The sequence below is a fragment of the Bombus huntii genome, chromosome 16 (assembly GCF_024542735.1).
Source record: "Bombus huntii isolate Logan2020A chromosome 16, iyBomHunt1.1, whole genome shotgun sequence".
Classification (NCBI taxonomy): Eukaryota; Metazoa; Arthropoda; class Insecta; order Hymenoptera; family Apidae; genus Bombus; species Bombus huntii.
The window spans coordinates 3,217,706-3,234,580 of NC_066253.1; the positions used below are offsets into that span (position 1 = coordinate 3,217,706).

General features: G+C 36.4%; 1 protein-coding gene and 2 long non-coding RNA genes across 5 annotated transcripts in view; 2 read left to right on the forward strand and 1 right to left on the reverse strand.

Annotated features, from left to right (window-relative positions):
- Positions 1 to 16,875, forward strand: part of LOC126874575 (uncharacterized) — a 35,221-nt gene that overhangs the window by 12,995 nt on the left and 5,351 nt on the right. The window lies entirely within an intron of this gene.
- On the forward strand, positions 7,523 to 16,284 carry LOC126874528 (protein dimmed-like). 3 transcript variants are annotated; one of them, XR_007692839.1, is made up of 3 exons: positions 7,523 to 8,378; positions 10,467 to 11,850; positions 12,169 to 16,284. XR_007692839.1 is itself a non-coding variant. In XM_050636734.1 (3 exons), exons 1-2 carry the CDS (start codon positions 7,523 to 7,525, stop codon positions 10,601 to 10,603), a joined length of 993 nt encoding a protein of 330 aa, XP_050492691.1. In that variant the 3' UTR covers positions 10,604 to 10,628; positions 10,694 to 12,041. The 3 variants fall into 3 exon arrangements, 2 of the variants coding, with proteins under 2 accessions (XP_050492691.1, XP_050492689.1); XM_050636734.1 differs by lacking the exon at positions 12,169 to 16,284 and having other exon boundaries at positions 10,467 to 10,628; positions 10,694 to 12,041; XM_050636732.1 differs by lacking the exon at positions 12,169 to 16,284 and having other exon boundaries at positions 10,467 to 12,041.
- Positions 8,449 to 10,472, reverse strand: LOC126874578 (uncharacterized). The gene is made up of 2 exons (XR_007692880.1): positions 9,441 to 10,472; positions 8,449 to 9,355 (listed from the first exon to the last, which is right to left on the reverse strand). It is a non-coding gene; the product is annotated as an uncharacterized LOC126874578 (long non-coding RNA).

Below are 16,875 nucleotides of genomic sequence, written 5' to 3' on the forward strand. Positions count from 1 at the left end.
TGCTTGCCAAATTTCTCCAGTTTATATGATTGGCAGAATCCTGACATGTGTTCACCAGGATTGCAGAAAGGTCAGTGATGGTAGGTCGCCTAGTGCAAATAGGTAGCGCGAGCCGGAGAGAGAGAGAGCCAGTCTCTCGTGAAAAAGCTACCTTCGCAGAACCCATGATTCTAGGGAAACATCTAAAAAATAATAAATTAAATTACAATAAAAATTGTTATTCTGAGACTATGAGTCTGAGACTCTGGTCAATTGATTAATGTTGATATCTAACTTAATTTTGTCTTATAGAGAAGTATAGAAAGCTTAGGAATAATGTAAGATAGAAAATTTTCATCTGTATACTTCACCGTGAAATAATCTTTATGAATAAGAATATCAGAAGAGAAGCAATATTTCTATATAGGCGTAGAAATAGAAAATTTTTTTTTACATAGGAATATTTCTTTATCCGGAGGATGCTTCGAATTTTCATCAGAAAGGAAGAAAGCAAGCAGTCTTGTTGAATAGGAGGGAAACAGGATTCAAAGGAGGCACGAGACCAGAGTCAAATGGTCTTTGTGATTCTTGAATGGCGACAAGTGCTTCTCACAATGCAGGTCCTCTTGACTTGCTAATAAAAGTGCTTATCCACGCCACTCTTCCTTTCATGGTGTGCTTCTATAGATTATACGTCATTATTGGCAACAAGTTATTCTGAAACTGTAATTAAACTGATCAAAAGAACATAAAATTATTTGTACTCTGTCAGTGAATAAATTCAAACTGATTGATAGAATGTACAAAATGTTCATAATTCTATATCCAATTGTATAAGCTGTTTCCTTGCGAGAAAAGCAAAGAACATTTCAGTTTGTGTCAAAGTGATATACAGGGTGGTTGGTAACTGGTGGTATGTAGAATAAGAAATTTTTTTTTTTTAATTTTTCCATCGAGACAACGATCTACAGTGAGATCCGTTATAACGAGACGCGATAAAGTGCACGCGTACCGAGCGAAAATTCATTTTCTCGAAAACCAAGCCTCAAACGAAAAATTTTTATTCTATATTTTCGATTTCTTTTTTCACGTTGAATCACCCCCTTTCCGCTTGTATCACCAGTTACCAACCACCCTATATACATTAAGATATATACATAATGGTATACGTGAACATTAGAAAACCAATAGCTAATAATCTGCTTATTGTTCTAAACGTAAATATTTTTCTGGGCTCCTAATCTGAAATACGGACTTTTACCAATCACAAGTCCTTTCACCGTGACTTGCTTTAATATTTACAATCTACCAAATCTTTTCAATATACCTGCTTCTTCGTCTACGGTTATCATCAAACAACATCAACGGCGTCAATTTTACACATTGTTTTAAATTCGCAATTCTACAAGCGATCTAGAGAAATTAACAAGATTAACAGACAAGTTAAATAATTGAAACGATGTAATGGACCAGTATAGTTAATATGTACCAAGTTTGACAAATCTCTTCAGTATCAAATTTGACTAGTTCAATCTAGAATGAACTGTATTATTTCTAATATTAATTCTATCGTTAACACAGCCGCTATTTCCAATAACCATTGCTTTTAATAAACAGCATACTATTAATACAGGACTAAACTAATCAAGTTTGTTAGTGAAGAGATTCGTTAAAATCGATATTACCTCAGAAGATCGGACTTGGACAAAACCTACGATTCAGTAATAATAGAAATGTCCGAAAATAACTGAAGAACAAGCTGAACATCATTTTGAACATCAGCAATCGTTCAGCTACACATAGTAAAATCCCTACAACGTGGTTAAGTGCATCCACGATGAGGTTAATCACAATGAACGATAGACATGCTGGAAGACGAAGATCTTGATTCACGAACGGAATGAGTGCTCGTCGGTTTTCGGTCCGTAAACTTGAAACTTCTACTACGACAATATCTCCTATGGCTTCTCAGCCAACGTTATTGCCCATGTGCACAAAGTGTCCCTGGGACTAGGCCATGCGCATTATAAACGTTGCCTTTACGATCCACGCCGACAGATAGTTTCTACAATGTTTGCACCGGTGCCATCGTCTTCGCCATGTGTTGAACACACGGTACCGTCATCCCGAGTAACAGCAATAAGCCCGAGGTAGGAAAGTTGCATAGTCTTCGAGCACGTACACAATCTGAAAATTTTATAAGCTTTATGAATGAATTTCCTGAACATGGACGAAGAAATATAATCTAAACAATGATCTGTACATTTCACGTTCTATACATTTTCACGTTTTTTAAATTTCCTATAAATGCATGAAGATTGCCAGTCTAATTATAAGCACCAATTTAATTGATATTAATTCTTATTACACTGCTAATAAAATGACTGAGAAGTGATGCTTGGTATAATCAAATGTATATTTATTTGAAACTTTCCCAGATTAGTTTTTCTTGTAATGGTGATATAATATTATGAATCGACGATGGCCTCAAATTTGAAATAATCTTGACTGAATGAGAATAGACAATACTCAATACTCAATTATTATCACCAGTCAATTGCATTTATTGCAATTATCAATTACACATTACCAATTGGCGGCTTGTCTGGATTAGCCATTAAATTAGTTATTTAATGTTACATTTTGCAGAAATTCAAGTATGAAGATATTATTCGTAACCTGTTCGTTAATTATACAAGTATGAATGGTCGCATAAGAAGATTTGAATGGCAGGAAAAACATGCTGATGTCCTGGGACAAGTTCTCGTCTTTTACCTTTTTCCCTGTAAGGAAACACGTGCCTGTACCAGGGAGTTTTCGGCAGGTCGCGAACACATGTTCCGAGTTTCCGTTCGGCTCGTAAATGCAATTCACAAACGGCACGGTCGACTCGACGTAACGACACATGGGCCATTATTCCATGCCTATTGCCACAATGTACGCCGTCCATTCTTCACAGGCTAGCATAAACGTCCGTAGGCTTGAAAGCTATGTGTTATGCAACTTTTTCTTTTCTTTATTTATTTGTTGAAATTACAATCAATTCTCGCGTTGAGAATGTGTTATGCAACTTGGGAGAAGTTTTTTTAGAATAAGGAAGATTTGCAAAATGGAAGATTTCCTCGATCAAGTTAATCTTTGATCGATCACCTGCAGCAATAAGCATGTTTAGAAATATTTTCCTTGATATTTTCAAGAAAAATCCACTGCATTCGCCTTCGCATAATTCACTTTTTTAAACACTAACCATCACTTCGGAATAAGCTTCTTGGGATTCCCCGTCGTAACGGCTAGATGGTCATAGACGCACCAGCACCGTTTTATGACTATGATGGAGGACTTGTCGAAGATGCTCGCCTCTCGCCAGGTGCTAATAGTTTTGCTGGTGGCTGGATTCAACCTGGCATACCGGAGATCTTAATCACTGCAAACTGCAGTAACTGTAAACAAGGTGACTCGTAAATTTCCACCAAATCGGATTTACAGCGACCGTGCGCCGCTTCCAAGGAATTAAGTTGAGTGACCCTTGTCTCTAATCAGGTACCATTAGCAACAGGTAGAAATAGCACGTAGCCGTTTATCTGAAAGAAGTTCCCTCTCTCCATGGAAATTTCTAGATCCTAATGTAGATCATCTTGTGCCAGTATTGCTCAACTTTTTGGATATCCACTGCAATTTCTAACAGTTATATTACCTAAAATATTAACATAATTAAAAGGATATCAAGGACCTATCACAGTAAATACGTAATTGGAATGATATAAAACTTTTTTGCTTGTATTAGTTGCTAATAATATAAAACGTCTTTGCTTACTGCAGCCTGACATTGAAACCAGGAATTTTTAAATAAATTTTGAAGATGAAACGTAATCTACTTTTTAAATGAAACTTGGTATTTTCAAACAATTTTTTACATATATATACAGAAAAATATAACCGTCCTTCTTGAAGGAAGGAAAAGATGAAGAAAACAAAGAAGAATATATATCAATTTGTTTTCTTGTTTCGACAAAGGCATGGGCAAGGAAGGAAGCCATAAAACGTAGTCGTTGGCAGAAAAAGGAGCCTCTGAAGACTCTTAACCTGCAGCGGTGCACGACGAGGCACACATTCGCATGTACACCGATTAAATGCGCCCCAGTACGCGCAATTAAGCCCGCGTTAATATCGTGAAACGGTGCGTGCGGCAGGAACGCGCACGCACGTGTACAACCCCTTGTGTGCTGCGTAGATGAGCTCTCCTCCTTGGAGACCCTGAATAACGATGCTCGTTTAATTTCGTCTCCTACAAATTTTTGAAGTATCTTTTACTACATTGCGAAACGTGTATTCTCATTTCTAACTAATAAAAAAAGCTTCTAAGGAGAAGAAATAATAAAAATACCTTAATGTCTTATGATGTTATGTGACTCAAATTCATATTAATTTTTTCTCCTGCCTCCAAATATTTAAAATATATTTTAATCCTTTTGTTTCATTATAGATGGCAAAAATTCAAGTTCTAGATTAATCTTCTTTAACTTTCTGAAGTTAGAAACGTTTTAAACAATCTAATATTACCAAGCCATTATCTCGTGATTTCTATATACATCTTCAGATTGATCTCCTTTTGCCAATATAATCGACAGTCGTGTCTCTTTATAGCGATAATGAAACTTTACAATGTTTTATATAACACGCATAATAGGTGTGTACATAAATATTTTCTATGATAAGTCGAGTCCTTGTAATAATTCATACTTTCACGAGGCACTGTACGTATAAGCGTAGAAGTGTCAAAAAATCAGGTCGATTCGTGGCCAAACCCCTCGAGGTTTTCAGCTGCAAGGGAAGGCTAGAGGGGTCAGGAAAACGCCGCGAGTTATTCGACTTTGATCAGCAACGAGTATTATTTTGGTGTTTGGCCGCGTTATTTATCGGCCTCTTTATTGGCGATCTGATTTTCAGTTGGCCACGAGCCAGGATCCGGGATTTTCTGCTTGGTCGTTTCGCTTCCCAGAAGTGAACGGGAGAGACGATGAAGCCGCGCTAATGTCTTCACTTTCGATAAACGTGTTCCGACGTTGACGACAAACCCAGACGCTTGCTCTGAGACTTCCTCAAACGTTCGAAAGTCTCTCTATAGATTGCTACCTTGGTTTAACACCTATTAATGACGACATGGAAGTATTTTAATGTAATAATGCTTACTCTTTGAGGTTATGTTCTTGCAAGATCAGAATGAGATGAGAATTCCACTTTGAAATGAGAATTTTTGTTATTAGTTGTGAAAGATTGTAATGAAGGAAGAAATTGATAATAAACCTAGAAATTAAGTCTACAGGGCCAAGAATACGTGCGTTTCACTGAAAATGGATCTTCGTGTACTTCTCATTGTAATACGTGTAACAATTTATGGGAAAATTGTATTCCATTTCTCATTCCTGTTGATACCAGATCTTATTCATCGCTATATGTAAATCCAAACTGTAAACAGATGAATAACATATTAGAGAAAATAAATTGAGAAAACAAAACTTTCGAACTTAGAAGAAAATTACATGAACTGATTGTTACAGAGACTTAGATTGATATTTAAATTAAAAATAACAAAAAGACTATATATTTTAGTTATATGTAAAACATTAACCGAAACAATGTACAACGAGAAATATACGAATCATAGAAGAAATTTAGCGCAGTAAAAGTTTGGAATTAGCGTAAGCAGATTTTCCTGATTAATCTAGAGATTCATTTGGCTTAGTCGCCACCCCCACAACTAAATTTTACACAGGCGTGGCTGGACGGGGAATGGTAAATCACGGCACCGGGTAGGAAAACCGTGGAACCCGTGGAAGCTCGAAACGCGGAATTTATAGACACCTTCAAAAGAGCTTTCGTCCGTCACAACAAACACGTCTCGGCAATCCAGCCTGGTCATCCATCACCCAACCTCGCCACGCTGGAGTTGTGCTCTTCCACGCGTGATTTTCAATCGTTCCACGCCTGATGCATTAATTTCAATCCGTGAAAACACACCAATCTCAGCCTACCCTCGATTAAAACGTCTGCGAACCTAGGCGCCGATACTTGATGCCTCGAGTTACACCATTGTTGCTTGAGAAGATTTATGGTGCTTGGTTTATCCATGTATGCAAATGGTAGAGCATGGAGGAGTATATGTTCAGGCAGCTTCCAGGATAAAACCAATATAAAAAGATGTATGAAACGGATTAGTAGAGGTACATTGATATTTTAGGGGTGGTTTATAATTAGACTGATCAGGATAATTAAACCTAATAAGGATTACGTAGAGAAATAATAAAAGAAGCAAATTGGGAGAATATAATTGTAAAAGATACTGAACTATGGACGCTAAAATTGAAAATAGATGAGATGAATTAGTAGAAATGAGTCGATATTGTATGATAGTTCATTATCATCTAGTTATGATTAAATGGGCATCAATAAATGATTTATGTATGGCGTTAAAAAAAAAGGGATCTGAAGAAAGATTCATACTCGAAGAAAGGAACGCTATCATAATGATAAGTAAACGAAAGGAAGCCGAGGAATCGCGCGTTTTCGCGCCAAGTGAATGCAAAGTTTCGCACATCGGAGCGTGTTCCTGGCTATCCCCCGCTTTATTCTCACTGGCTCCTCACGATATAAATATTCAACATGGGTCGTCCCTCGAGCCTTCTATCCTTCTCCATCATATCTCCCTTTCCACTCCTTCTCCCTACTCACAGCCTACCATCTCTCTCGCACACATCATCCAGCCAACTTGTACTCTCTCTTTCTAGCCTCTCCACTCTTGCAGATCAAGATCACCGAGGCAACACAGAGAGATCATCAATCATTCCGCATAAAACTTTATAAAATCTCCATCAACAAGATCTGAAAACCAAATACTCAGATGAAACAAACCTTTAAGTAGCATATCTCACAAATACAAAACTATACTCTCATGCACTCGAATCTCTTCTTTATACAAGAAGCGAAGAGACTTCGTTACAAAAAAAAAGAGATAAATCAGGGGAACTAAATGGGAAAAAAATATAAATCGTCTGAAAGTGTCCAAATTCCACTTTCACCCATCTCATCTCTCCCCTCCCGGGTCTGTCTACCTCTTTGATAATGGCTACAACTTTGTAGATGCCCGATCGCGTTCTCCAACCTCCCAAACGCCCTTTCAGTGCATCTTTTTCTTTCCAACAGAGGAATCTCGTGGGTGGGGACTGATGGACGCGACGGATAAAAGAAACCGTCCCAGAACGAGGGAGGGATTAGGTTAGGAAGAAAGAGGGGCCAGGTAGGGGAGCAGTACGCGGTGAAGGGTAGGGGTACGGTTCTATAGCCGGAGGCGGGGTTCCTGGTTGACATGAAGAGGCAGTCCGAGGGCCGGTTCCTTCAGACGACTCTGAACTTTGGAGCAGAGACGTATGTTTATTGGTAACCTTAGCCACCAGTCGTTCTACCCCGTGTACCGTTATATAGCATCCTTTACAGTGTATCCAACAGTGGTGATTAGTTGAAAATAGCTGCAAAGTGGATTTCAAATATGCAGCCAGTGAGTCTTCAGGCGCAGAGGATCCAAGGACTTTATCTTCTAGATAACAACGACAGTTCTGGTATTCCACATAGCGCTGACAGCTCTGCTAGCAATTCTCCTCATCATTACGAGAGATTTTCACCTTCAAAACATTTGATGGATCTCAGTAGCCCTCCGGAACACAAAGATGACGAGGAGCTTGGATATCAAGCCCATCATCACCTTCATCATCACCACCACCAAGTGGTCTATCAAGAACCTACTTACTTGATGTATGAAAACTCTGACGAGAAAAGGTACCAGGAGCAGCATTCTAATGGCAAGATCTTGAGAGAGCTTCAGACCGATTATGACAGGCGTCCCCATGATAATTCCCCAGGATTCTTATCAGACCATAGCAGAGATCATGAACAAAGTCTTTATTTGACACCATCACCACAGATGTACTCCTCCGGAGGTGAAGAGATGGCACCTAGACAAGCACAACAGGGCTACCATCACATGGAGGCGATTGAATATAAGCCTGATATAGAGCAGAGGTGCAAGCAAGCAGAGAAGAAAACTTATGGAAGAAAAAGAAAGTCTTGCAGTAGTGAAAACAGTGCTGTCTTGACGAAGAATATTAGAAGAAAGAGTGGAACTTCTGAAGAAATACACATTCAGAGAGTGATGGCAAATGTGAGGGAGAGACAGAGGACTCAGAGTTTGAACGAGGCGTTTGCTGCGCTCAGAAAAATCATACCCACGTTGCCCAGTGACAAGTTAAGCAAGATTCAAACGCTAAAACTGGCCACTAGATATATCGACTTCCTGTTCCAGGTGTTGCACTGCAACACGGAAAACACCGATGGCGGCGAGGATGGTGGTGAGTCTTCTGGTGGAGTTTTAGTTCGCATTCCTTCAATTTATGTATGTATTTTGAAAGCAATTTGAAGTATGTAATCAGTATCGCTTTGTTCTTTTTATTCCAAACTCTTTGATTCTAACATTGAAACTCAGATATTGAAATAAGTAAAATCTTAGAATCTTCGGAGCTGAAATCTTAATAATCTGGCCCAATATAAAGAATTTGTTTTTGAAATAAATTAAACAATTGAAAGTTAACAAATTACTAAGAATATAGTAATATGACAATTTGATAATAAATCGAATTTTTCAATTTTTAATATTCTTTCAAACATATTCAATTTTTATGTGAAAATAAATATCGACTCGTTTCTTCTACTTGAGCGCTTCAGTTCCGATACAAAAACATTGTTATCAAGATGAATGGTGTATTGCACATCTCTAAACATATCCGAATATCGAAGTAGCAATGCTTGATAGCAAGTAGCAAAGTCTCCGTCGGTACCTTTCTTCAGCCAAGAGCACATGTTTATAGAAACTAGCTCGCGTTTGTTTAAAGTAGTCCCGTAATTAAACAGACCCCCATGAAGAAGTGGTCCTCCGATTCGAATGTCAGAAACCATGTTAAGTAGCTGTGTCATTCCTAGAGCTAGTCCTTCAGGTAAACATCTTTCCTCACTTGACTCGGTTTGTCGTCAGCCAAACAATGTTTATAAATTGATAGGTGAGCAAACAGGGGATCTAACGTTTCTACGAAGCTTCTGGAAGCTGCATTTGTTTACATGAAACAATTTATCTCTTCTTTGTTCAGGTTACTTAGTTTCCTAATTCATGTTTAGCACGTTTGCTGGATCTTTCGTATTATCTTGAATAAAGATGAGAATTGAGAATATTTGTGATAGAACATAGAAGAAATTATCATGACATGGTTTCTAAGGATAAATTAAGCTTCTGCCGTTGTTCAGTTAATGGAAATTGAGAGATCTGCGATGGAACCTAAAAAAAGTTTTATAGTAAATTAGATCATTCTTAGAATAGCTTATTAAAAATGAATGTTTAAGGTTTTCAAAGATAGATAAACCTGTCTTATTGTTCAAGCTGACTGATCTCTTATCCTAATTTCATCATTAATTTATACATCCATAGTCTTCTTAAACAAAGGTGAAAATAAAGTTGCCAATTTTTTGGTATCTCTCTCCAGCTTAAAATTAAAGTCTTTATGAGATTTATGATGGTTTCTCGGAGCAAAAACAGCTTCTGTCGATATCGTAGCAAGGGGGGAACGTGTCTTCGTTAGTTTCTTTGCATCCCAGTATCTTAGCCAGGATTGACAGAGTACAAGGCGACCTAGTGCAAACCAAATGGCGACGATATACCATAACTTCAGGTGACTAAAGATATCGAGACACGCTAACTGTCCCGAAGACGACGATTGGTCCGTTTTCAGCGCTGCAACCGCGAATACCGCTCTTCCATGTTTCTTTTTCACTTTGCTTAACTGATATCCCATGACGTTTCTCCCTTCGTCTCGACGTGCATTCTTTTTACTTGCTTGCGCCGGAACATGGATCCTTCAGCTCTCATTCTTTTACTTTTCATCCCAATGTATAGAGGCAAGCTTTGAAATTTTTAGTATTTCCTGTTACAATATTTGGAGTTTCAATAACATCGAGAATTCTTCTTGGGACTGTAAGCTTCTAGGATATTGAAATTTGGTATTACAATTTGGAATTTCAATTTTCATTATTCTCAACTATGCGATTTTTAACTTTCACAATTGTAAGTTTTAAGATACCAAACATTTACAATTTTTACCTTTGAAATTCTAAGCTTTTACAATTCTGAGCTTTGGGCTTCCAAATTTTTGCAATCCTAGACTTTAGAATTCTAAACTTTTCTAACACTTCTAAGCTTTTTGGTGCCTAAATTTTGCCATTCTTATCCTCGCGATTACATATTTCTGGAATTTCAAACATTGCTATTCGAGAGTCTGAACTTTCGACATTTCTCGTTTCAATACTCGAAATTTCATTCCTTACAGTATACACCGGTCCAAGGATGAAGTCCAGAGGGAATTAATCAAGCTCGATTTCCTGTCTTCTTCCAGGCGAAAGAAATCCAAGAAGCGCTGTCCTAGCTGCCAGAGAAATAACTTCGTCGTCGTGCAGTTACATGGCCCACGAGAAACTCTCGTACGCTTTTAGCGTTTGGAGAATGGAAGACGACTGGAATTCTAATCTCTAGAGAAGTCTGTGTCACGCTCAACAAGGTAAAAGTTACTTAAAACCCTTAATCAACGCTTGGACACTGTGTAAATACTTCCATAAACCTCAGGACACAGAGCTTCGAGAAGGCTCGACGATTATTTAATCCCCATGCCGTACAATTTCCACGAAGTTCAAATAGCGTGTGGTAAACAACAACAACGTTCGAAATTGTGTAAATCGCACAGTCGCCTCTGATATGTAAATGCATGTGTAAGATACAATTAATTTTCATTTGCAAGATGTTTGATAAGTAGTTACTACCGATTGAGCATTGAACAGGAAAGATTTATTATCTTGAAATAAATAATAAATCAATAACATCGATGTACTACGTCTCTCATACGTGTTATTTATGTTTGGCCTGATCGACGTAACACGTCTCTCGCACGTGTTGTTTATGTTTAGCCCAATCAACATACCACGTCTCTCGCACGATATTGTAGGTTAAGCAGTATAACATATTATCACAAAAAGGTGGAAATCAGGCAAGTTCATTATAAAGTCAAGCGTGGATTTCTTATTTTCGCTGGTACGAAAATAACGAAATTACGACTGATCGGAAGAAAATAATATAAACTGACGGTTTGAAATTGTTTGTACACTGTGAATACTTGTATCTATAGGAAATTTGAATATGCAAAAATATACAGGATGCACATACCGTGCAAGAATATATAGAACATCCATAGCAAAAGAAGCATTTGTCATATTTAGTTTCTACATCTTTGGTTGTATCTATACAAATTTGAATTGTCGCGACCATCCAATCTAGTCTACCGATTAGCATCTTTCAGATCAAAAATTGAATTTTCCACTTCTCATATTACTATTAAATGATATATATATTCTGAAGCAATCTATATGGAAAAACCAAAGATTTGATGGTGAAGAGATGCTGTCACACTTGCTGACCGTTGTACATAAATAATTAACAGCAATTATTCGTAGTGGAGGGCCAGTGACGTGCTTTATTGACCGCTCTTTGAAATATAATCGCGACAGTCGACTTTACGCCGCTATAGATCAACGGTTAGGTCTATACGATATAATGTAAGCCAATAATTTACGCCTCCACGTCGCTCTATTAACAGTGGAGTGGCTTTGGCCGGCTAGCCAATTCCTCCGCAATTTCTGTACCGTGTGAAAGCGTATGGAGCATCTTATTAACTGATCTCTTCTCGCTTCCGTCAATGTGATGAGGTATCGTCCAAAATCATCATGTTGGTTACGTCGGTGATCTTGGAATTTGGTTAAAGAGATTTATTAATTTTAACGAATCTAAATAACGAAAATGATGAAACATGGTTCACAATGATCTTATAGTTACATTAGTACCCTCGGTTAGTTAATTGGTACTTTTGATATCTGTAATTTCATAGTAAAAGTAAGTCATTTATAAATTTTGATGAATCCAATTATTGGAAATATTTAATTAATTTGCAAGTTTGAATATTTAAGGATTTGATAATTTCCATAATAACTTTTTTATTTTTCTATGTATTACTGTGATAAATGAATTTATCAAAAAAGATATAGTTAAAGTGGATACTTTTTTAAGATGTTTGCCTGCAAACATTAGGAAGAGGGCTCCTACGTACAATGAAGTCATTCAATGGCCGATTATTGCCCAGATTCCCGAAATGATTTTCTCTTGCTACTTTCATTACCTCTCGAAACGCTGGCCAGTCCATTAGGGTGAATTTATGGTTCTGGAGGCTTCTGCTTCTAAATGAAAAGTCAGCTAGGTCGCGTATTCTGCAATTGCCAACTAGAGAAACAGAACATTGTGAATGTAACATTTCTATTCAAACAAATATTGCCGATTTTTTTTAATTTCTACTACAACTTTTAGTAATTTGTACAAATTCATACCAATGTAAATTTCTACAATACAATAGTCCCATCAACAATAAGGAGAAAACTTGTTGCATTTATAATGCATTTTCCTAACTTTTTAATTTTAACACAGAGTTTCTACCAATTCGTATAAATAATTTTTCAATTGCAAATTTCATTAAAATTATACGTACATCAGAATAATTTCAAAATGATACAGCAAGCACCAGCAGGGATTCCCTGAACTCGTCCGATTTTCCTTTCCCAGATTCACGATAGACAGTAGCGTCATTGCTACAATTTTACGAGTTTTTTTTACGAGCCTCGATGATCGTGGCAGGCTAACGTCTCGACGTTGTGGAAACAAGCTCTAACTGCTCCGACGGGTAGATGAAACTTAAACAAAACAACCGGCAGAGAAGCATTAACGAGCATTTTGGCGCCGATAGGTCGGTCAGAATCTCATACACATTTCTTCTTCTTTTTCTTCATCATTCTCTTTTATTCCAAAGAAGAGAACAATTTTTGACCAGATATGTATCATACAGTTAGAATGGAAGTTCTGTTAGAGCTTTGTTTCTGAGTTTCTACGTGAAACGTTTCGAAAGCAAACAGTTATTTTAAACCAAGAAGGCAAGAAGGAAAAGTTAAGCCCGCGTTTGACTTGGTTAACGAAGACACGCTACGTTAAATCCGCCAGCGTCTTTATTGCCGCACTGAATCTTCGTGAAAAAAAGCCTGCCTCCAAACGAGGTGCCATCAGTGTCCCCCTTGAGAAGCTGTCAGAATGCTATTCTCCTTTCTCCGTTCCTTCTTTTTTCCTCGTTGAAAGACCATACCAGTTTTGGAAGATGTTTCATGCAAAAATACTTTTTTTTCTTTTAAGATTTTTCTTAAAGATTCTTACTTTCTTTATTCCGTATAATTATATCTCTTCAAATTTCTGTTAAGAATTTGAAATATCGGTATTATTGGTTATTAAAAAATTTAAATGAGATGACAAGTATAATATCACAAAATTTCAAGATCCATATTTGATAGTGAAGAATATAGTATATCTTTCTCTTTGTAAGAAAGTCCAGATGTAAGTGATCCAGAATCCAAGCATAACATTTTATTTTATTCGCAATTAATCAAGAAATTAGCTTTTCTTCGCTATTCAAAAAAATCTTCTTTTTCTAGTCTTCAAAGATTCTACTAAAAAGATTTAGTACCTATGTATTCCTTTTCGTTATTTATCAGTAATAAAATTAGTCACCAAAGTCATCCGAGCACAATTTTTTCATTTCTTCTGGGCTCGATACTCAATATCTAAAAAATGATAGATTATTAATTGGAATTTTCGACAGCGGGTGCAACAACGTACTTTTCAATTAATTCGTTTGTTAGTTCAACTGAAGTCAACTTTTCATAAATATTGAATGTTATATCCTGTGTTCATCCAGGCCTGCACAATGTTAATACCTTAGATCTGATTTTCTCAATTTAAAACAATATGCATCACGCAAATATGTACAATTGCAAACCATCGGTGATTGTGTCAGACTTTTATACTGTTATTTAGTTTTCAAGTGGGCTAAATGATAGAACCAAAGATGGATTTCATATACGTAGTTAAAGTGGTATTAGGCTACTCAATAACTTCTAATCTCATAAGAGCTACGAGAATTTTGAAAATAAAATTATTTTACACATATATGTAAAGTAATCTCGAGTAAGTTTGTTTACAAAATCTATAATTATATAGAGACTTTTGTTGTATTGTAAATTATTAAAAACTAACATTGATCATTTAGTAATAGGGACTAATTTAAAAGGCACTAATTTACAATGTAAAGCTCGAGATTGCTAATGTTTTCCACTTCTGTATAAAATTCTTCACATAAATTGTACCTTCTATGATAGTAAGCTCCTTAATTATAAGCTTTCAAGAACATCTCGGGTGCCTTGAACATACAGCTAAATCTACCAAAAATCCTGTACATACTAGATTATGTAGACTTCCAAATTGTACATTCTCAACCAACGAGACAGTAATATTTATAAAATGCATGTATATTTTCTTACAAGTTCACTCTTAACTTCACTATCACAAGTGGCAGGAAGTCGCAATAATTTATTCCTCATCGAATTATCGCCAAATAATATTGTAAATACTGTAAATATTCGAAACTTATTAAATATTAGAATTTTTTTCTAACTTAGATTGAAGAAAAAATTCCTACGAAAAATTTCTTCTCATACATATATATAATATATTTATATTATCAGAATAGAAATTATAAATTGAAATCCACGGTGGAGATCCTCAGTTTAAGTCAGATAAAAACTTTCTTCCAAGTTCAACATTTTCTTTAAAATTATTCTAGATTTGTTGACTTATTCCGATTGGCCTTTTAAATTATACAAATAGCTACACTCCACTGGGATATTTATATAATTCTCGATATATTTTTATTGAGAATTAATATAACTTTACAAAAAAGTTTCCTATGACATGTGAACACTTGGATTTCCATTCCTTAAAACGATGCCAAAGTGCATTTTTTAATACTATCTATCAGCGTGCACTTGCACGACTTTCTAATGTACAGTATTTTTATATCTATTGCGAGAATTGCAATAAAATTGACTATTAAGTATATAAATCTCTCTTGTACCTTGATAATCCTTTCCCCTATTTTTCTCAATTTACAAATTTAATATATCAATGAAAAATGAGAAGAATAATTTCTTTAATTACAGAGTATTTCTCAAATACTTCATTCCATATACTAGTATATATCAAATATTTAAAAATTATATTAATTATTATACTACAAACTGTACACACATACTACGAAAAATATTTATGTTAAGACATTGATCAAGAAGAGCATTGTGATTCCAAACTTACAACTCTAAATTTTGGGATTCTACACTTTTGCAATTCAAATCACCGATAATCGGAAGAATCTTAGAAATTCGCGAGATAATTCCAAGTATTTACAGAAATACTCCAAGTATTAAAATTTGACATATGCTTTCACGCTCAGTACCCACATCAGAGTTCCAACAACGCCGGAAGTTCTATCGCGGAAACAGGCGACGCTCAAAGAGCGGGGATGGTCGCGTAATGCTCAGCTGACGTCACGAAAACTCGTAACGAGTTCAGGCGCGAAATGTATGGATATTCCCAGATCGTAAATTCAAAGAAGCATCGTGGAAAGACGAGGAACGACAGGCGAAGCGGAGTAGGGACGGAATAGCATCGGAGGAGAGCCGATAAATAATTTACCAAACGTCAGCCGATGGCAGGCTTAATGGATTAGACGAGCCAGTGCAAATATTATTGCAAGGAAACGGCAACTAGCGACGCCCAGTTTGTCCGATTGGCTAAAAACGATGTCAACCGCCAGTCTTTTGGCCAATCAACATACACCGGATGTTCGTTTCGATCTTTTCGACATGTTATTCCCTCCACTATTCCTCTTCCATATTAGAAGGACACGCAGTCTTACTTCTTCTAACGGAATGTTCAATTCAATTCCTTATGTTTATTTCATTCTGATCTAAAGTGTTGAATCAAGAGGGGACTTTTAATAAATTTTGAACAATCGTGTTGTATGAAGAGATTAAGATTCGAGGACAGACGTCTACCTGAATGTGGTACCTAGTTTAATGCTTCCGTTGAGAAAATAGATCTCTTCCAGCCATTTGCATAATAATTTACTAACTGATCTGATACTCACTAGTCTTCACTATTTCCCTTCCATGTTAGAAGGGTATCTTACTTCTTCTGGCGAAATTTTCAATTCAATTTCTGACGTTTGTTTCATTTTCACCTATAATGTTTAATTGAGAGAAAATTTGAAATAAATTTTGAATAATCGTGTGTTTAAGTAGTTTAAGTAGGAGTTCAGTCCAATACATTACCTGATTCAATGTTCCTTTCGGGAGAATAAACTTCTTCGATGCTTTTATACCATAAGTCACCAATTGCATTGATATGTACCGGATTCTAAATTATAAATTTCTATTGCACAAACCGATTTTGCTATTACGCGTCAAATAGGACAGTCAGTTAGCTTATAGTTTATAAAATCCACTTGTCCAATGTTGATTGTTTTGGTTACCAATCTTATTACTACTGAATTAGGTTAATAATATTAATTCAATTGTACAAAGGGACTTCGAAGCCGCGAAGGTAGTTATGTATTACAAAACCAAGAAAGATTCTTTCTTAGAAGGGAAAAGAGTAGCTGCTATCTCTTCACTTTTCTCTTTTTAAAACGCAGTCGTCAGTGAATTGGAAGCGTACTTGTGATCGTAAAGCAACCGACCGGTAGCTGGAAGACCTGTCACATTCTCCCATGGTGATCCCAGAAATCTGAGAAACCACCTAACCTAAACATAGCGACCCACCACGCTTCA

Excerpts from the sequence above, each read along its gene's own strand:
- LOC126874528 (XM_050636732.1), top strand. The coding sequence starts at position 7,523 with ATGCAGCCAGTGAGTCTTCAGGCGCAGAGGATCCAAGGACTTTATCTT. Across the intron at positions 8,379-10,466 it reads CGATGGCGGCGAGGATGGTG|GCGAAAGAAATCCAAGAAGC; the intron begins GTGAGTCTTCTG and ends GTCTTCTTCCAG.